This window comes from Phacochoerus africanus, chromosome 14 (genome assembly GCF_016906955.1).
Source record: "Phacochoerus africanus isolate WHEZ1 chromosome 14, ROS_Pafr_v1, whole genome shotgun sequence".
Lineage (NCBI taxonomy): Eukaryota > Metazoa > Chordata > Mammalia > Artiodactyla > Suidae > Phacochoerus > Phacochoerus africanus.
This window is the reverse complement of record NC_062557.1, coordinates 20,772,041-20,793,020: the sequence shown is the minus strand read 5'-3', so window position 1 is coordinate 20,793,020 and position 20,980 is coordinate 20,772,041. Positions and strand designations below refer to the sequence as shown.

The following is a 20,980-nucleotide window of genomic DNA, read 5'->3' as shown; positions in this document are numbered from 1 at the left end:
TTCTTAGTAGGTTCTGGCTGGTGACAGCACTTCTTCCAGACCCTGCTGTTCCTAGCCTGCAACAGGCACAGGATTGGTTAACGCAGGATTAGTGGGGAGTCCTGTGGGTCACCTTGGCAGGGCTGGAGGTGGACTTGAGTCAGGGCTCTGTCCCTCCCACATATCGTGTCTGAGTCTGTGGCTGTGACCAGGTGAGGGGGAGGGTGGGTATGACGGGCCCATAGTGACTCATTACGGTTTCTGCCTCATCCCTGGGGCCCCTGGTGGCGTGAAGGTGGTGCCAAGTGGATTGGTTGGCACCTTTGCCCTCCTAGAGACAGCAACAGGACCCTGGGGTACGGTGGGGGAGTGACTACCTACCGTGTAGGCTCCTCCAAAGCCCTGGGGCGCTCAGACCAACCCCCAGAAACAGCCGGAGCCAACGCTACAAAAATAAAGAGTTTATTTTCTATCCAAAAGTGAGCCCAGGGTGTTGAGTGGTAAAGGAGAGCTGGAGACCAAGGGGAGTTGTTGAGAAGTCAGGGCCCTGAGGTGGAAAGGGGAGAACAGGCGTGGCTGAGGTCTGGGGTGGGGTGGGGGGAGGAGTGCTGCTAGGACTGCGTCAAGTTCCTGGCAGCAGAAGAGACCACTTTTAGTGACGGCCTGCAGAGAGACAGAAAGAGATGTTGATAGACCCAAGCCTGGAGGGAGAAATAGACAATACTGGGCCCAGAAAACACGGGGGCAAAGGAGTCTGGGAGCATACCTTAAGACAGGGATTGCAAACTCAGATACCCACAGAGACCACAGAGAGAGTTCAAATGATGCACAAATTATCATGACATTGTAAATCAACTATCCTTCTTTTTATACTTAAAAAAAGAAAAAGGCCCATTTCAGGCTTCTGATCTGCAAAACTGCAAGATGATAAATTTGTGTTAGGTCAAGCCAAAAAAAAAAGGGTTCAAATGAGGGTGGGAGTTCCCTTGTGGCACGGCTCTTGTCACTGAGGGGGCTTGGGTCACTGCTGTGGTGCAGGTTCAATACCTAGCATGAACTTCCACATACCATAGGTGTGACCAAAAAAAAAAAAAAAAAAAAAGAGGGAAGCTAACTGGGTATAAGGAGATGATCAAAAAATGTGAGGACTTTTCAAACAAAGAAAAACTAAAAAAGAAAAGAAAAGAAATGTGGGGACCACAAAGAAGTCAAAGTGCAGATCTCATGCAAAGAGGACAATGGGCACCCAATGCCAGTGGACTACTGCCAGGCACTGTGTTGGCCCAGGATTGCCAGGTCTCCCAAATCTGTTTGGGGAAGCCGGGATATTTGGATTTTTATGTTAACTGTTCTGATTTTGATTTTTAATTTTTGTCTTTTTAATGCCGCACCTGCGGCACATGGAGAGTCCCAGGCTAGGGGTAGAATCAGAGCTGCAGCTGCCAGCCACAGCCACAGCCATGCCAGATCTTTAACCCACTGAGTGAGGCTAGGGATTGAACCCACATTCTCACAGATACTAGTTGGGTTTATTACTGCTGAGCCACGACAGGAACTCCTGAACTGTTCTGATTTTTTCTTTTTTCTTTCTTTCTTTTTTTTTTGGTCTTTTTTTTGCTATTTCTTGGGCCGCTTCCATGGCATATGGAGATCCCCAGGCTAGGGGTCTAATCGGAGCCATAGCCACCAGCCTACGCCAGAGCCACAGCAACACGGGCGGGATCCAAGCCGCGTCTGCAACTTACACTACAGCTCACGGCAACGTCGGATCATTAACCCACTGAGCAAGGGCAGGGACCGAACCCGCAACCTCATGGTTCCTAGTCAGATTCGTTAACCACTGCGCCACGACGGGAACTCCTGTTCTGATTTTTAAGGTGACGACTCATTTCTATTTTGAAAAGTAAATGCTGTGAAAGCCAAGGTTACATGTTTGGGGTCATGAGTTTGTCCCCATGTGGGCCGTGGGGAAAGGTCAGCCCCTCCAGCTTGGCCTGATGGTGGGAGGGCCTAAGAAATAAATCTTGGCTTCCTCAAGTGCCAGTCCGGATCTCAAACCTACCTGTCTTGAGGCAACATTGCTTTCAAGGTCTCCAGCAGAGACCCTGGGGCTGGGACCAAAGACGACCTCAGGTGACCTCAGGTTATCGCTAAGCTAATCTCTGCAGTGGAATCTGCAATCCATCCCTCTTGCTGTAGACACCAAGATCCTGCCTGCTCTTGCCTCGGCCTTCATTTCCCAGGCTAGATCTGGGGCCCTCCCCCTTCCCCCCGCTGCTCCCACTTCTCTACCTGCCTCCAGGTCCTGGGGAGAAAGCCAGACATCTCATCTGCCCATCTCAGTGGGCACCGCGGTCCATCTCATGCCTGCTGGGTCCACGGCCTCAGGTGGCTCCCCTCACAGAGGAGGATAGAGGAGGGTTTGGAAAAGGGAAAGGGTCAGAAGTGACCAGGTTTTGTTAAAAAGGTCAGAGAATCTAGAACCGACCAGACCAGCTGGTGGCTGCTGACCCGAGGCAGGAGGCCAGGGGGCCCAGCCCCTCCCTGGACAGCGGGCCACAATGCCCACCCCAGCCAGGCTGGGCCCGTGGCCAGGGTCAGTGGAACGTGTCTGACCTGGACCGGAAGCTGTGCCTCATGAGGCGTGAGGTCGGAGGTGAGGCCTCTGGCACTGGGGAGGGTCCCAGAGGGTCAGGCTCTGAGGGGTAGGGGGATGGCATGGAGGGTCTCAGGTCGGAGGGGACACTCCCCATCTCTGCTGTCCCCGCACTGGCTGGGCGGTGGACCTCAGCGAGAGTAGTATCCTGGAGGCTAGGTGGTGGTCCGGACAGACAGGGAGAGATGCATGGAGGCCTCCGCTGAGGGCAGGGTAGGTCTGGGGGCCAAGCTGAGACTGTTGGGTGGCCTGGGGGACCCAGCCTGGCCTGTAGCAGGCCCATCATATGTCGAAGCTCGCGGCTAAGCTGAGACACCTCCTGGTTGAGGCGGGAGATCTGTTGAAAACATATCAAAGTGTCTCCCAGGTGTGACAACCATCACCACCTTCCTAGGTGTACCCCCCTCTACAGTTTACAAAGTTCTTTCACAACCACTCTCTGTTTCTGGCCACCCTGAGAAGAAGACAGGGCAGGGGGTATTTTTGTCTAGATGTCAATACGCCAGCCTCTTTCAAAAAAGGACTTAGGACAGCAGCTATTGCTATTCCACCCCCACCCCAGCAACTTTTACAAAATGTAGGAAAATATGCTCAAAGAGACCACACCGCTGTGATGTGACAGATGCAGGCTTACTCCCAGGGGACACACCACCCAAGCTCAAGTGTCTGCTGTTTTTCAAATTTCAGGGAGTCCAGAAGCAACTGAAGGACTTGTCAAAATGCCGATTTCTGGGCTCCAGCCCTAGACATTCCAAACTGGGTGGGGCCCAGGAGTCTGCGTTTTAACACGTTCCCCAGGTACTGACAGACGCCGAAGCTGGGGAAGCACACACAGGTCTAGAAGAACTGCAGGCGGAAGCTGGCCCGGTCCTCAACCCTGCAGAACAGGGGCTGGCCCTGCCCCCAACCCCAGGGCCCGCCCCCAGCCCAGGTGCGCCCCCTGGGATGTCCGATGTTTATCAGAAGTCAGGGAAGGCCCATTCCCAAGGGTTGGGCCCGGCTGCGCCTGCAGACGCAGCTCTGAGATCCCAGATCCCTGAAGGGGAGGCCAAGGCCTGGCCTGGGCAAGCAGGATCAGGGCTGTTTCCCACCAGGATTCAGACAGCAGGGTCCGGATCCTCTGGGGCTGAAGACCTCTCAGCCTCACTATCCTCCTCCCACAGGTAGGGGGAGGGGAAGGAAAGGACTAGAACATGTGACTTGGTGAATGGGCAGGTCCCTGCCAGAGTGAATCCTCATTTTCAGATGAGGAAACTGAAGTTCACAGTGGTTGTGGGAGTGGGCCAAGGTCACCCAGCTAAGTGTGGATTTGCGCGTGTGTGTGTGTGTCTTTTTTTTAGGGCCACACTCGTGGCATATGGAGGTTCCCAGGCAAAGGGTCAAATCGGAGCTACAGCTGCCAGCCTACACCACAGCCAGAGCAACTCGGGATCTGAGCCGCATCTGTGACCTACACCACAGCTCAGGGCAACACCGGATCCTTAACCCACTGAGTGGGGCCAGGGATTGAACCCTGCATCCTCAAGGATACTGGTCGGGTTCGTTAACCGCTGAGCCAAGACTGGAAGTCCTAGTGTGGATATCTGAATTCAGGACTCCGACTCCAAACTCTTGGAAGTGCACCTCTCTGATCCCAGCCCCAACCCACCTCCTGGTTCAGCCTGCAGACCTTCTCCTTCACCTCCTCGGTCTCCATAGCCAGTTCCCGGCGGGGTGTTGTTCCTGCAGGCAGAGTAGGGTGGAGGGATGCTGGGTAAATGCAGGGAGTCCACAGCCTGAGCTGGGCCCTTCCTGTCCCGGTGGGGGGGAGGGGGGGCAGAGAGCAAGGGGAAAGGAAGCTCTGGGGTCAGGATGACGGGAAACCCAAGCTCCTCGGGCTGGTTTCAGGCCCCCATCGCTTACTTCTCCAGCCCGTCTCCCCACACCCCGCCATCCAGGCTCTAGGCGCAGAGCTTCTCTTTGGTATCGAAACACAACTGCTCTTCTGGCCAGACCTCTATGCCCTTCCACAATGCCTTGCTCTGCCCCTCAAACTCCTACCCATCCTTTCAGACCCACCCACCTCAAGCGCCCCCTCCTCTAGGAGGGAGAGTTAGAGGCTCCCTCCTCTCCTACCCCAGAGCCCTGTTCTTGCCTCAGTTGTGCCACTTAGCACCCTGTTCTGGACTCGTTTATCTGAATACGCAGATGTCTTCCCCCCTCTAGACTGAGAGCTCGCTAAGAGCGCGGGCCAGGGCTGGTTCATCTGTGTGTTCCTAGCACATCATCTGGTAGATCCTGACTACGTGGGGCTGGATGGATGGACGGACGGACGTAGGGGTGGAGGGCAGGCGAAGGGGTGACTGTGAGTTGAAGTCCACTGCTGACCCTTACCCACAGGAGGGGCCTGTGAGCGAGGCCTAGGGTGCTCAGGTCTCCTGCTGAACCGGAACGTAGGGGCTTCTGCCGTGCTGCCAGAGTCCTCAATGCCATCCACTATCCTGGGATGGAGGCAGTGGTCATCAGTCCCACAGGGAGCGGGAAAGGGCCAGAGCAGAGCAGAGCAGGCAGAGGGTGAGAGAGAGCTGGGGAGGAGCAGCCGTCAGAGGGGGTGGGGTGGCAAGCTGTGGTGGATCAGGAAGGGTGGGGTGGGCAGATGGGGGCGGAGACATGGAGGAGCACTGGTCAGAAGGCTGGGGACGGAGCCCAGAGAAGGTTCTGGAAGCCAGCAGGGGTATAGGGAAGGCAGGGGAGGCTGGCATCTCACCGGGGACTGAGGTCCGGAGGTCCAAAGGTTCCCAGTGGGGGAATGAGAAGCTGGGGGGGCTTCCAGGCAGCAGAGCCCCTGGGGGGGCCATGAGGGGAGGGGCTGTGGCCCCGGCCAGCCAGGGCAGGGGAAAGGGACGACGGGGACAGGGAAGGAGAGGAGACAAGGGCTGAGAATGGGGGCAGCTCCTCCCCCAAAAGGCTGACCAGGGAGCCCCGGGGCCGCGCCGGGCTGAGGTTGGGCAGCAGGAGGGGCCGGCGGGGCCTGGGACCACCGCCAGTCTCGGCCCCAGCCTCGGCCTCTGTGACGGATGGCAGGGTCTTGTCTGAGGAGGAGCCCAGGCTTTCCGAGCGGGGCTGTGGGCAGAGGGGGCCGCTGTCACAGGACAGTAAACAACAGGCCCCTTCCCTAAGCAACAGCCTTCGCAGGCGGGGGCTGCTCCCCCATCCCCCCTCCCTCTGCCCTGCGGCAGAGCAGCCAGGGAAAGGTGCCCCCACTCCCGGGGGGGGGCCTCTCCCCCCACCCCGTGCCACCTCGACCCCACCCAGGAAGGAAGCGTTACCTGCGAGAGGCGAGGGGATCGGGAAAAGCGGCTGAGGCCCTGCAGGGACACATGGGCAGGGTTCGAGCTGACTCCCACCTCCCCACTCCCCTGGGGCCAGCCCGCCCTCCCTCCTAGTCCCGCCCAGCCGTGGTGTGGGGTCTGAGAATGTGGGATTCTTCTGGTGGAACGGAGTCAGAAATACCTCTGACTCCGAGAAATCCTCAATGGCCTGAAGTCTGAAAAGCGGTAAAAGCCCCAGGTTGAGGGGTGTAAACTACAGACTTGGCCCAGAGCCTAAACGAAAACAGGCCCAGGAAACATGTGGTGAGAGGAGAAGAGGAAGCCCCAGGGAAATGAGGCCGAGTCCGGAGAGGGAGGGAGTCGACAGAAGAGGAGCCCATGAAGGGGACGGACTCCAAAGTGGGGGTCCTTTGAGGAATGTGGGGGCGGAAGGGTGGCCCACGGGAGATGGGGCAGTAGAGTCGGAAGAAGAGGTGGCGAGAGATGGTCCATGGGCTTGGATCATGGCCGATGGAGGAGGGGTCGGGGGTTGGAAGATGCGAAGCACGGAAGGGGCGATGGAAGGGGGTGCCTGGGGTTGAGAGATGAGGTTTTCAGGGCAGAAGGAATGCATGAGGCTCTCCCTGGGGCTGGGAGAGGTCTTCTCTGAAGGAGGAGACCTCAGAGGAGATGGCGGCCATAGGGGGTCTACATACATGGGTGTCAGAGCCCTGGCGCAGGTTGAAGGTGAGGTCCCGGGGCAGGCCAGCCCGGAAGGCAGCCCCATACTCAGGATACAGCCTCAGGACCTCAGCCAGCCCTCGGCTGCTCAGCTGCTGCAGGCCGCAGTAGGTCAGCGCCTTCACATCAGCGCTGGTCTTCAGCACACAGCTTGGGGCTGTGCCTGACCCAGGCTCCTGCCCTGCCTCAGGGATATCTGCCCCAATCAGGTCTCCCTTTCCTGTGGGTAAGAGAAGGGGACAGTCAGCTGGGCAGAGGGACCAAGAGGCCATGAGTGGAAGTGAGGGATGGTCAGTGTGTTCGCTGGATGGCTGAAGGGGGGTCAGTCAATAGGACTGGTGGAAATAATCAATGGAGTTGGGAAAAGGCCGGTGGAGAACAACTGCTGAAGGTGAGAGATGGTTCACTGGGGATGTCAGTGAGGCTGGAAGAAGGATCAATGGAATTGGATGAACCAGTAAAGAACAGCTAGAGGGGTCAGTTAAAGGGACAAGGTCAGTGGAGTCGAGGGTTGCTGGAGAAGGGTCGGTGAAGTTGGGAGAGGGTGCGACGGGAAAGGATCCACTGAGTTGGGGGAGAGTCTTTGGGGGAGAGTTGATGGGGTCAGGGATGGTCAATGGGATTAGGGGAGAGTCTGAGGGGGATGGTGGTGGGGTGTGGGGACCAAGAAAGAGTGCTCAGCCGGGAACTCTGGATATTCAGTCCCTAGATTCCTGCCACTCTCGAGGCCCCGGGGGAAGGTGCCGGGCCAGGTCATGGGTGGTGGTGGGATCCTTACCCAGGATGGCCAGCACCATGTTGTCTCGGAGCACCTCAAGCGAGCCAGAGCAGACATAGTAGTGCGCCTGCAGGGCGTCCCCACGGCGCAACAGGTACTCGCCCGGAGCGCAGAACGAGGTCTTGATGTGCAGGGAGAGGGCCCGCAGGCAGCCCCTGCTCGCTGCTCCAAACAGCGGCAGCTGCAGGATCTCCCGATTCAGGTGCATAGCAATGTCAGCTCTCAGCTCGTCTGGGAAGTCACGCAGTAACTGCATAAGGGGCATAGGTCATTCTGGCCACCCCCCTGCAGCTGCTACTTAAGCTCTACCGATGTGCTTTGCTGTCTCCAAGGACAGAGCTCAAGTCACCCATTTGTGACCTTCGGGAAGACTTCTGGGTGTCTGACTTCAGTTTGGCTTGTGTGTCCCAACCCAAGTGCTGGGACAGAGACTAAGTCTTCGCCTGTCTGTCCACTGCCCGTGGCCACACACACTGGTCACTCACACGTGTCCTGGTTACTCAACCCCACATAGGTAAGGACCATCCCTGGTGGGTCAGTCTTCACAAGTCAGGAGACTAAGAGTTCCCATGAGGACGCAGGTTTGATCCCTGGCCTCGCTCAGTGGGTTAAGGTGAGCGGTGGTGTAGGTCACAGAGGCAGCTCGGATCTGGCGTTGCTGTGGCTGTGGTGTAGGCCAGAGGCTACAGCTCCAATTTGACCCCTAGCCTGGGAACCTCCATATGCTTCAGGTTTGGCCCTAAAATGACAAAATAAATAAAGTCAGACTAGAAGTCAGCTCTGTGTAAATTCCTGAGGACTTTGGGCAATCCATTTCCTCTCTCGGGACCTCAGTATCTCCCTCTGGAAAATGCAGGGTTACACTAGAACTTGAATATTACCAGTGACCTCCTGGGGGCCAAACCAATGTTCCTGGTTCCATCCCCATGCCTTGGAACCCCTCGGCCAATCTGGCTTGCCAACCTCTCCCTCTTGTCCCCCTTTCCCCCCCACGCTCCTCTTCCTCAGCCTACGCCCTCGGCTCTCCTTCCACTCTCTCTGCATCACAGCAACAGGCTCCATGACACCCCCCTCCCTGTGAGCCCAGAGCCCCACCTCTACCTCCAGACCTGTATTTTCGGCTCTGGGAAGCCTCCCCCTGATTCCCCACAGGCACCACACCCTCATCATGGTCCAGCCTTGAACTTTCGCTTTCACCCCTAAGACCAATCTGTCTCCTATAATGGCTCCATTCCACCCTTAGGCCAAAGCCAGAAACCTGAGAATCCCTTTGAGCTCCTCTCCTGCATCCCAGCTGATCACCCAGTCCCAAGCCTCCTGCTCTTAGAAATACCTCCTAGATGTGCAGGCCACTCCCCAGCCTAGAAATGGGACAGGATAAAATCTAAATCCAAGGCCATCCTTGAGCTGGGCCTGCCACCTCCCCAGCTCCGTCTCTTCACGTCTCTTCACTCTTCCGTCCCTCTCCTCCACAGCGCTCACACACCCTTTCCTGAAGGCTCACTGAACTGCTTTCAGTTCCCTGAACCCACCCGCTCTTTTACGTCAATATCTCCAGACCTGTGTTCCTATTGCTCTTTCTGCCTGGAATGGCCTTCTGGTAGCAGGCCAATTTCCTTCCCCTTTTTCACGAAGTCCCCTCCTCTGTGCCACCTTCCCTGACTCCTCTAGGCCCAGGCACAATGAGGGCCCCCAGGAACCAACATCCCTCCAGTACAGCCCCATTCATAGTGGAACTATTTGTTTACCTGTCTGCCTCCCTCACCAGACCGGTCCAGCACAGAGGCTGGCCCCAAGCAGGTGCTCGGAAAATGGGTGCGTAAGGGAGCATGGCATGAGCCACAGGTAAAGGAGAAAGGACGTGGATTCGGGGGGGGGGGTGCGTGCCCTTGTGATCAGCACCTCGCCTCCCCACGCTCTAGTTGCTTCCATCCCCGACCCTGGGAGGCGGCGACCCCGGGAGGCGGCGACCCCTTTCCCACCGCACCTCCGGGCGGTGGGGATCCGGAGGCCCCTGCGCACTACCTCGTTGGCGTCTATGCCGCTGTTGACCGCCCACGTGGTCTGGAAGTATTCGAGCATGCGCTGCTTGAGCGGCCGGGGCAGGCGGTGCACGCGGATGAAGTCCTTGAGGTCCTTCATGCGGCTGTGGTAGAGCGAGCGGCGCGAGTACATGCGCTGGATGATGGCCGTCACGTTCCCGAACACCACCGCGTGCATCAGCGCTGCGGGGGCGCAGCGGGCAGTCAGGGGCTGTGCCCCCTCCGTCCTCCTTCCTCCCCTCCCCGCGCCCAGATGCTCCCTGCGCTGGACGGGTCTCTGAGTTCCTGGGGAGGGGCAGGAGAGCCAGTGGGCTCCAGAGTGCCCACCTAATGTCAGGTGCTGGGTTGGGGCGGGGAATAGAGGGCGGTCCTGAGAAGGGTCAGACCTCATGCTCCTCTCAGCGCCCCCCCCCCCAATTAGGTCATGAACTTGGGTCTCCCATTCTTTTTGCAAAGAGACCCTCCTGGTTGTTGCGTTGCCCCACAGCCGGCATGCAGCCGGTGCTGAGCAAACATCTATGAATGAATACACGAGTGTCTGGCCGTGGGTGCCTTCTCTGGGTCTCGATTTCCCCATCGGCACGCTGGGCTTGGCACGCCCACCCCAGGGCTTCACAGGCCCGGCCTCACCGCCTATGAGCATCGTGCAGATGGAGAAGATCTTCTCGGCGTCGGTGTTGGCGCACACGTTGCCGAAGCCCACGCTGGTGAGGCTGCTCAGCGTGAAGTAGAGCGCGGCGATGTAGGCGCTGCGCCGCGAGGGGCCGCCCGCAGAGCCGTTGACATAGGGCACCTCCAGCCGCTTGCCCAGCTCGTGCAACCAGCCTGGGGGGTGGAAGGATGCAAGGAGCTCCGGCTGCCGCGTGAGGGGTGGAGAGCGGGGTTCCCCTGAGCTGCCTGCACTTGACCTTAGGCAAGTATTTACAGAAGCAAGGGGGGAGGTTTGCCCAGGAAATGTGAGGAGCAGCCTGTGCCTGGGCCTCCCCAAAGTGAAGTGGTTACATTTGCAGTTCAAGGCTACCAGCTCCCTACACTGCTGACTGTTTAGGGCCCCTTCCACTCTCCGATAGTTTACTGAGTGCTGCCTGTGTACAGGGTGCTGGAACTTGACCCAGACATTCTCTCTGCCCCGGTGGAACTTACAGTCTGGAGGGGAAAGAAACATGAAATAAATCATTACAGGTGGAAAGCAGCTATTAAAAAGGGAGTATGTCTTAGGAATCATAACGGGTTAGGGAGAGCCAAGCCAGTTTTGGGGGGGGCAGGGGGGTATGGTTTCTGAAGGGCTCCCAGAGGACAGAGCATTTTATTTTATTTTTTAAAAACTATTTTTTTGGCAGAACCTGCGGCATGTGGAAGCTTCCCGTCCAGGGATTGAACCTGTGCCACAACAGTGACCCAAGCCACAGCAGTGACAATGCCAGGTCCTTAACCCACTGTGCCACTAGGCAACTCTGGACAGAGCATTTTAGCTGAGACCACAAGGAATAGGACAGTTGCTTAGGTGGAGACAGGAGGGAGGACAAACGGGAGAGAAAATTCCAGAGAGGAAAAGATGTTTAAGGCCCAAAGTGAGAAAGCAGTACATCCTGGGTGCTGGACGGAGGCCAGAGTGGCAGCAACCTGGGGTCATGGGAGGAAGGGAATCCAGGGCGGGTAGAGAGGGCTGCAGGACCACGTCGGGTGTGGACTGAGAATGGACTTTATTTTGTGGGCAGCGGGGAGCCAGCCACCAGATGGGTCCAGGCAGGGGCAGTGCCCAAAACACCCTCCCCATCTTCAGAGGGCTTTCCATACTGCATTTTGATTGCCCGTCTCAGGTCTTGCTCTCCTGCTAGGCTGTGAGTCCCCCAAGGGCAAAGACCATGTCTTCTAATCAGTATTCCCACGCTTGATCCCAGAAGGAGCTCATGCATGTTTATTAGATAAATGGCGGAATGGGGGTGGGGATAGGGGTACTGGCGGAGGTGTCTGTTTGGAGGTGTCCCTAGAGTAGACAGAGCGGGCAGATGGATGGTCAGTGACAGCTGGGGGGTCAGTGACTCACCGATGTCCCAGAGCAGCGGGTCATTGGCCTCCATCTCCCGACGCCCGATGACATACCAGACGCAGGCCATCCAGTGGGCAAGGAGTGCAAAGACGGACATGAGCAGCGTGAGCACCACGGCGCTGCACTGTGAGTACCGCTCCAGCTTCTGCAGCAAGCGGAGCAGCCTCAGCAGCCGCACAGTCTTCAGCAGGTGTACCAGAGATGTCTGCAGGAGTGAGCACGGCGGAGGAGGCTGAGCAGGCCCCCCACGTCCCCGGCCAGCGCCCGAGCACCAGATGCCCTGGAGCTAGGGGAAGCCGCCCCAAGAACAGTATCCCTTCCATCCTGAGAAGGGGACCAGGAAATGCAGGGGGGCAAGGATAATGCTAAAACTAATAATGCCTAACGGTAAGTACTGTGTGTATCAGACACTAGGCTAAGTATTTGTAATCTTCAGGAAAAGACTTATGCCTGCAGTCCAGTTATCATTATCATTTCCAGTTTGCAGATGAGTAAGGTTCAGAGAGGCTGTGACCTTACTGAAGGTCACAGATTAAGGACATGATGGAGCTGGGACTCAAAAAAAAATTTGGGGGGGTGGGCTGTGCCCAAGTGTATGCAAAAGTTCTGGGGCCAGGGATCGAACCCAAGCCACAGCAGCAACCTGAGCCACAGCAGTGATAACACCAGATCCTTAACCTGCTGTGCCACCAGGGAACTCCTGGGACTCAAATCTGAGCTGACACCAAAGTCTATTTTGGACTATACCATGTCTTAGCACCGCCGCTGGTAAAAGAGCAAATCCTGGTCAAGGGCAGGGGAACAGACAGAATGATCGCTGGCCCCTGCTCAAAGCCCCCAGTGCCCCAGGTACAGGCATCTGTGGACAGGGGAAGGTTTAGGGACCCCTCCCCTTGTGTGTTAGCTGCAGATGGCAGGGTCATACTGAAACGCCGAGGTTAGGAGAGCGGGGATGAGGGTCCTCGGGAGGTCTCAGCCCTTGTGGAGCTTGGTGGGGGTTAATGGAGCCAGGGCTGAGGGTCCTGTACACGTTACCTAGTGTTATTACTATGACTGCTTTCATTGTGCTTTTTTTTTTTTTTTTTTTCTTTTTAGGGCTGTACACACAGCACATGGAAGTTCCCAGACTGGGGGTCAAATCGGAGCCTCAGCTTCTGGCCTATGCCACAGCCATGGCAATACCAGATCTGAGCTGCATCTGTGACCTTCGCTGCAGCTCGTGGCAATGCTGGATCCTTAACCCACTGAGCAAGGCCAGGGATCAGACCATCATCTTCACGGATACTAGTCAGGTTCTTAACTCACTGAGCCACAAGGAAAACGCCTTCATTGTGCTTTGATTAGCCCTCCCAATCTTGGAGATGATGAGGAGATGGGGGCTTGTCTTCTCGCTACTCTGGGCAGGGGCAGCTTGGAGGCCAGGGCTGGGGGTATCGGGCAGCACCTGGGGATCTTGGTAGGAAGGCCCTTCACTGTCCTTTCAGGGGCCTCCAAGAGCATCTCCCAGAGCCCTGGCCCGACACAGCTCCTAAGTCACGGCATGCCATTTTCTCTAATTTTAGGCAAAGGAGTTGGAAAGGAGGTGCTCGGGTACCACCACAGGGACCAGCTCCAGGGCTTAATGCCTGCCCCAGCTCCCAGAGCTCCTGACTCCAAGCTCGAGTTCTCGAGGCTTCCCCCTGTCACCCGCCCCTGGGCCCCACTCCCTTGGGGCCCTCCTCTCCTCCTTGGACTAGAATGTCCCAGGCCTGGCTCCTTCAAGTCCGCACCGCTGCAGGTGCCTGCTGGTCCTCCATCTTTACATCAGTGCATCTCCAGCCCCAGCACTGCGCCTCCTCTGCCCTTGTGCCAGGCCATCCACTCAGGTGCCCTGGTTTCCTGGGAAGCAGGTTGGCACACTGGGAAGAATACTAGACTAGGAGTCTATAGAGACCTGGTTCCAGTCTCCTGCCGGATTTAACTAGCCGCCAACGGGCTGTGGGCCTCTTCTCCTGGCTGTGTAGCCCCTGCTAGCTGTGTGACCTTCAACAAGCCGCTCAACCTCTTTTGGAGCCTCTGGATCTACCCCTGAGAACGAGGGGTAAGACAGTCTTCCCTGAAGTGTTCCCTGAAGGTTCCCTGAACCTTCCCATTGTCACTGGGAGGTTCCTTAGTGACAATGTGTAAAGGAACTTAGTAAAATGCTCCTGAAGGTACCAGAGGAGGGGGAACTGTGGGTGGGCATGAGGGGGGTAGGGGGTGGGTTCCCTGGGGTGGGGGGGCGGAGCCCTGCTCGGAATGGCCGGAGCCTCAGGGCAGACACACCCACACGCACGTGTGTGGGAGCGTGCACACACGTGTACACAGCCAGGAGAAGAGGCCCACAGCCCGTTGGCGGCTAGTTAAATCCGGCTGCGTGTAGGTGGTTTCCCGCTATAGCTAAGTGTGGCAGAGAGAGGCGCTCACAGGGAAAACTGCTCTCCACCTCCCCACTCAACCACCAAGGGGGTCTGGGGACACAGGGTGGGACTCCCTCTCCTTGGGCCGGAGAAGACCTAGCATCTGCCAGCTGAGTGCAGAGCTGACCGCCTAGGGTGCCTGCGGGCAGTCCCCAAGGAGCTGGGAGGACACAGGTCCCGGGACTCTGTGCCTCCAAACCCACTCCACCCTACAGCCTCTACCTCCTGTCTGGGCTGACTATTCCTCCCTCCCCGCCGCAAGGCTCGCTCCTTATCTCCTGCGGCCAAATCCTAATCCATCGAGGGTCTAGCTCTGTTGTCACCTCCTCTCTCAGGAACCCTTGCCAGACCACCCTCGCCTCTGCCCAGTTGCAGTTCCTTGGCTTCCCGGGTGCTGGCCGGATTGCAGATAATTTTTTGTGCATGCGCATGTTCCAGCCTGGCACTCCAAGGTCAGCTAGCTCTGGGCCCAGCCCCCACCCAGCAATACCTGGGCCCCATCTTGCACTCTGTTCACCTCTTCTGTTCCTGCAGTCCCCACCGGCTTAGCCGCCGGGAGGCTGAATCTTTATCTTTTTTCTCTGCAGTGACCATGCCCCACACAGTGCTTTGCAGACAGCTAAATGCTCAGCCGTTGTTTGTTAAATAAAAATGTGAAAAGTGCCACTCGTTTGGCTTCAGACCAATGCCGCCTTGGTAGCCCTAGTTAGCTCTTCATTTGTCTCAGCTTCCTTCAGAAATTGTGAGCTGAGCTTCCTGAGAACACAGACCCTCTCCGATGCTTCTCGGCTTCTAGCGCCAGGCTCTGCCCATTACACGTGCTTGACACATATTTGCAAGTGACTGAGTCTGGCACTGAGGTGGGTCCCTTAATGGGCGATGCAGTGCTGAAGTTGGGCGGCAAGGTGGGACAGAGACCACTCACCACGGTGATGTTGAAGACGTAAAGCAGGTCAAAAGGCAGAGCCGCGATAAGGTCCACAAAGAACCAGGTGGCCAGATAGTGGAGGCCAATGGAACGAGGAGCAGAGACCACCTGGCCAGACTGGGACACATAGGTGGTGCGGAAGTTCAGGATGATATCTGGCGGTGAAAGAAGTTGTTACTAGGGGGCCTTGGCCAAGGGTATGAAGATCAGATTGGAGTTGGAGGCAGGAATGGGGAACATGGATTGGGCTTCAGGCTGGTCCTTAGGTAGGAGAGGCCTAAATGCTGAAGGCTGCAGGGGTCAGGGGTTAGGGCTCATGGACCATTAGGACTCAAAGACCCAGAAATGGATGGGCTCTGAATGCCTGGGTGCTTTGAGCCCAGGATGGAGCGCGTCTTGGATGAGTGGGTCCCTCCAGCCCACCCGCCGGGGTGCGTGGGGCCGAGGGTCTAACCCAGGATGAAGAGCATCTCCACAGCGATGTCGCTGACGAGGGTGTGTCGAGAAGTGATAGGGGTGTCGTCGTCACCCGAGAAGCAGACATTGTAGGGGACAGTGACCGCAACGTAGAAGGTGGCGAGGAGGATGAGGCCATCCCAGACGGCCTTGGGGACGCTGTAGTGGAGGAGGAGGCAGCGAGACCCCCCCACGGAGGCTACCTTGTATTCAGGCACTGATGGCTTTGTCTCAAACACGTTCTAAGGGGAGAGGGGTGGCAGTTGGGGACACTTGGGGGGAAGAGGAGCCAAGGTTGGGGGAAGGGAGAGGTAAGGAATGGGGACAGCGGGGAGTGGGCTCCACAAGCACAACCCAAGAGGCTAGAGAACGTGCAGGGGAGAGGGTTGGGGGCTGGCACCCGATGCTTCCTTCCTCTGCCCAGCTACTGCTCGGGCTCCCATTTGAATCAATCTTGTCTGATGGTGGCTGTTTCTCTCTCTCTTTTTTTTTCTTTTTGGTGGCACCCAAGGCATGTGGAATTTCCCAGGCCAGGGATCAAATCCATGTCACAGTTGTAACCAGAACCACAGCAGTGACAACACCGGATCCTTAGCCCGCTGAGACACGAGGGAATTCCTGTGGTGGGCATTTCTAAGGCTTAACTTCCAACCTGCTTGAGGAGGTGATTATGACAAATCAGGCACATGCCCGGGCTTGAGGGGTCACTAGCTTCTCCCTCAAATTCCTCTTGGGTCCTGGGGGTGCAGTGGGGGGTGAGACTATCTCAAAGGTGAGGGGAGGCTGGCCTGGTGCACCCCCTTCCCTGTAGCCATAACAGACTGCATCGAGGGTTGGAGACTCAATCCTACAGCTATATCAGGGTCCTAGGAGTGGTCCCCAGGTGCCAGGCCCCCATAGGGGGCTTTCTCCCTGGGAACCACACCTGAGGATTTCACCCCCCATGAGGTAGGTGATGTAGTTGCTACTAGAGCCCCACCCATGTGACATCATCAGAGCAGAGTCCTGTCAATCACAAGGAAGCAAGGGAGATGGGGCTGGAAGGAGATGTGGGAGAACACGGCATAGAGCAGGGAGCTAACTGTACATGAGAAGCGGGCGGAAAAAGGAACGAGCAACTGGAGAGATCAGACAGGGAAACAGGGACACCTTAGCAAGCGTGCCTCAGAAGCATGGCCGGGAGATGTTGGGGTAGAAACAGGACCCACATTGGTTTTCGTGCCTCCCTGGCCCCGGCGGCCAAAGTGGCCAGTCAGTCGGTGTAGGACAGCACGGCTCTGCCTCCTGGCGGATCGAAGTCTCGAGCTGGCGCCCCTCCTGCCAAGGGAATTTTCTGTTGGGAAGAAGGGTATGGAGATAAGTGGGGGCACATCCCAGGAGGCAGAGCAGGGAGAGGTCTTGTGCGACCTTGGGCAAGGACTTCTGAGCATTCACACCTTTCCCCCAGACCTGCAGTTACCATGATTACTGTCCGCATGGCCTCCGGGGGCACCCAGTCCGGGGCCTCCACTCTGAGTGATGTCCTTGAAGGAAAAGAGGAAAAGCACGACCTCCCCCATCTCGTTCTTGATGGGCATCATGTCCAGGAGGCACCAAAAGGCCGAGCCTGTAGGTGTGGAGAGATGGAGGAGGAGGAGGGTGAGCAGCCCTTGGCATCTCTTTCTCTCTCATCCCCTTTGGTTCCCAGGTAGTGTCAAAGGGCTTGGCCAAGGCTTAGAGCTGGAAAGAACCCCAAAGATTATGTCAGCCATCTCCTTCACCTTCCGGATGGGAGAACCAAGGCCCAGAGAGGGGCAGGGATGAGCAGTGTCACACGATCAGTTTGTGGCGGTGTGGGGACCAGCACTCAGGCTTCCACTGTGCCAAGTGCACTCTGGGTAAGGCCTGGGGTCTGGGCAGGGTTGCAGGACAGGCCAGGCCCCCTCACCATCCTTTCGGTAGAAGCAGATTTCAGTCCGGTGCTCCTGATGGCCCTCCAGGGCCTTGTGCAGCCTCTGCAGGGCTGGCTCACTGGTCTCTGGACCGTAGAGGAAACGGCAGCTGCAGGTTTTCTGCATGACCTCGGTGCGGCCGTAGCCTGTGAGCTCACAGAAGCCGTCAGAGCAGTAGACGATAGGAAAACCCCGTGGGCCCTGTGCGTTGGCCAGCAGGAAGTTGCTGTCTGTGGGAAGAAGAAGTCAAGGTCAGGTCAAGGCTTGGAGGGGAGCTCAACTTCCAGGTGGGCCGTACCTCCCCCAAGCTGTGGTCAGAGGTCCCGGAGCCAGAAGCTTCCCAGGCTTCTATGTGATTCCTGGATCCCCCTTCGGGATATTCTGCAATGAGAGTAAAAAGAGATAGAGCAGAAGGACAAGGACTTAAGAGTGGTCTGGAACAGGGACAGGGACTACTAGGGCATTGGAAAAGGAACCCCAAGAGGTCATGTGGATGGTTCATCATCCTGCTTTCAATCTGGCGAGCCATTAGCATAGGAGGCAGTACAAATTGGTGAGTAAAGTCATGGGCTCCAGCACCCCACCTCTACCACTTACTGACTGTGTAACCTTGGGCAAGTTAATGAACTCTTCTGTGCCTCAGCTTCCTTGTCTGAAAAGTGGGGGATAATATATCTTCCTCACACGGTTGGTGTGAGGGTTACACGAGTTACCTAAGAAGAACAAATTCTGGCACATCATAAGTGTTACACTGAGAAGGTGAAATGATGCCCCACATTTGCTCAGCTTTCAAAGCACATCCATAGCTGCTATCCTATCAGAGAGTGGACAGGGCAGGGATTCTGATGATACCATGCTTATTTTCTTGATAGGAAACGGAAAGGAAGAGATTTATCCAAACTTACAAATCCCCATTGTGGGAGAGGGAGACAGTGATGAGTAGTAGCCTCATCTCCTGCCTTCCAGGAAAGGTTTTCTTTTCAGTCTTCCTTATCTAGTTTCAGGGGGTCTGTCCCAGTGCTCAGAATCTGACAGGCTTAAGCAATGAAGTTGTGGGTCCAGCAATCCCAGCGACAGAACCTGAGCTGGCTCCCTCTAGCTCCAATGGGTAGGAGGCCTCAGGGGGGCTCTGTAGGCAGTCTCAGCTGAGGGAAGGGATCTGAGACACACAGTCCTGGGTGTTAGGAGGGTGAGTGTCTGGAGGTGGAGTGGCTAATGGAGATACTGAAGGTGCTTGGGAGGCGCTAGGCCCTGGGCAAGCAGCCTCCTTCTTCCATCCCAGGCCCGTTGCCTGGGTGATGGGCGCTATGGAAACAAGGGAGGTGTGGGGAGGCGGGTAGGGCCCCGGTGGCTCGGTTTCCGCCCTCGGGTACCACTTCCCCCACCTTCCAGATCCTGGCCATAGTGTCCGAAGGGGACAAGAAAACATCTCTCATTTCCAAAGTAGGAAAAGGGGATGGCGGGAGAAGAGGCGGGTAAGGAGGGTTGTGGCTGTCCAAGGTGCTGAACCTGGAGCCCAAGCTGGGTGGGAGAGCAGGCAGTTCTCTCCGCCAGAGACCTCCCCTCTCTCACTGCCTCGTCTCCCTCAGACACAGACTCGCCACACTTGGGGGCGCGTGACCTTAATCCAAAATAGGTCCTGTCGAAGCCGGTTTCTCTCTCTCTCTTTTTTTTTTCTCTGGTGGAAGGGGATCCTGGAGTCCTCCGGGAGTAGACCCCAGAGCGCCTGGCCACTTCGTCCCACCTCTTGGATATCCATACATGCCCCCGGCAGAGCTCTGCCTGAGAGTGGGCGCTCCCAAGGACTCTTCTCCGATTTGCCGCATACAGAGCCTTTCCTGCATCCAGTCACACATCCCCAACGCCGGCCCCCCGCACTCTTGGTCCTCTCCCCACCTCTCCTCCCGGGGCACTCCCCGTCCTGTTCCTTTACCGCGGCTTTGGGAGAGAGGAGTTGAGGTAACTCCACTCTCTCCTCGCCTCGGGTGTCACCACATCCAGGCGACCCCCGCCAACGCCAAAGCTGACTTGACCGCTAGCTCGAACCCCAGCCCCAGCCTTCGCCTCACTCACGCGTGCCGTCGAAGCGGGTGGCGATGGTGTCCAGAAAGGTGTTCTGCGGGGCCAGCAACCCCTTCATGACCGGCATGGCCTCGGGACGCAGGTTCGAGGCACGGCCGCAGGGGAGCGTTCAGCGCGGCCAGGCCGGAGGGGGCGCGCTGCCGGCAGGGCCGGGGCGCCCCATGCGCCCGCCTGCCTCCTCCCCTCCCTCACGGCGGCGCCCTCGCCGCCGCCTCTCTGCTCTGAACCCAGCAGCTCTCCGCTGGTCTCGGCGCCGCCTCGGTCCCCCACCACCTCCCCCCGGGCCAGGTTCTTTCCCCCGGGCTCGGCCCGCGCCCGCCACGTGGCCCGCACCGGGAGGGGCAGCCAGCAACACCCTCACCGCTCTCGGCTGCCCTCCTCCGGGTGGGGAGCGGCCCACGCGTGTCTCTCCCGGAGAGAATTTGGGACACGCCCACCTGGAGCTGAAGCCCCGAGAGGTGGGGCGGGGCTTGATGGATGGACACGCCCACCGTCCAGGGTGGCCACGCCCCCACGAGTATTTCCCTGGCGGCTCCTGTGCCTCCGCCCCTCGGGTTTCCCCGCGCGCCGCCCACGCTGGGAATCGGGTCTGGTTCACACCGCCACCTGCTGGAAGTTGAGATATTTCTCAGCACTCCCCCCACCGCGTCTCCGTCAGCTCCCTGTGCTCCAGTGTGAGACAGCAAGAGTTGAAGAGGTTAGTTCTGCCAGTGGCGCATCGATGGGAAGGCAGGAAACTCACATTTTATTTTATTATTATTATTATTTTCTTTGTCCTTTCTGGGCCGCACCCGCGGCACAGGGAGCTTCCCAGGCTAGGGGTCCAATTGGAGCTGCAGCCGCCGGCCTACACCAGGGCCACAGCAACACAGGATTCGAGCTGGGTCTGCAACCCACACCACAGCTCACTGCAACGCCGGGTCCTCAACCCACTAAGCAAGGCCAGGGACCGAACCTGCGACCTCATGGTTCCTAGTCGGATTCCTTAACCACTGAGCCACGACGGAAACTCCAGAAAAACTCACATTTTAGAATGCACTACTTAACCCTCACCTGTGCCTCAGTTTGCATAGCGTGAATTCGGTCTCGAGCTCAGCAGCGTGGATGAAAAGAGATTTGGAATCCACTGAGTTGAACCCCAGCTCTGCCACTTACTAATTGTGTGACTTAGCCTCACGTTCTTCATCTGTAAAATGGAGCTAATAATTTTTACCTCATGTGCTTGTGAGAGTTTAATAGCATAATGCTCACCCTTGTTGCGTGAGTGAGCAGTTGTCTCTGTTCTTCCTCTTCCTTTCATCCTGATTTAACCCTCCTTCTCTCTGCTACCATTCAAATAGAAGAGAGGCTAGAGGCAAATTTGGGGCTGAGAAAGACAGCCTCGAGGTGAGCAATCAGTTTGTAAATCTCCAAAGGGGAGATGGTGAACTTTCTTTTCCATCTTCTCCAAAAAGTTTCGTGTAGCAGCAGGAAGGACCCAGGTTCGACCAGACCTGGGACTTTTTTTTTTTTTTTTTCACAGAAGCAGAAAATTACAAGGGCAGCTAAATGTGGAGGCTTAGGGTGGCTGCTTCCCAAAACAAATCAGCTGAAGCCAGTGACAGGGAAG

At 57.2% G+C, this 20,980-nt stretch overlaps 1 protein-coding gene across 1 annotated transcript; it reads right to left on the bottom strand.

Moving 5' to 3' along the window:
• Positions 1-425: 425 nt before the first annotated feature.
• On the bottom strand, positions 426-19,438 carry KCNH4 (potassium voltage-gated channel subfamily H member 4). Its single transcript, XM_047758792.1, has 17 exons — positions 19,363-19,438; positions 17,286-17,519; positions 16,818-16,964; positions 16,567-16,691; positions 15,357-15,600; positions 14,900-15,057; positions 11,534-11,741; positions 10,117-10,311; positions 9,470-9,669; positions 7,445-7,694; positions 6,642-6,886; positions 5,944-5,982; positions 5,382-5,737; positions 5,009-5,115; positions 4,284-4,357; positions 2,272-2,972; positions 426-642 (listed from the first exon to the last, which is right to left on the bottom strand). The coding sequence occupies exons 1-16, from the start codon at positions 19,436-19,438 to the stop codon at positions 2,577-2,579; spliced, it is 3,054 nt and encodes a 1,017-aa protein (XP_047614748.1). The 3' UTR covers positions 426-642; positions 2,272-2,576.
• Between the last annotated feature and the right edge of the window lie 1,542 nt (positions 19,439-20,980).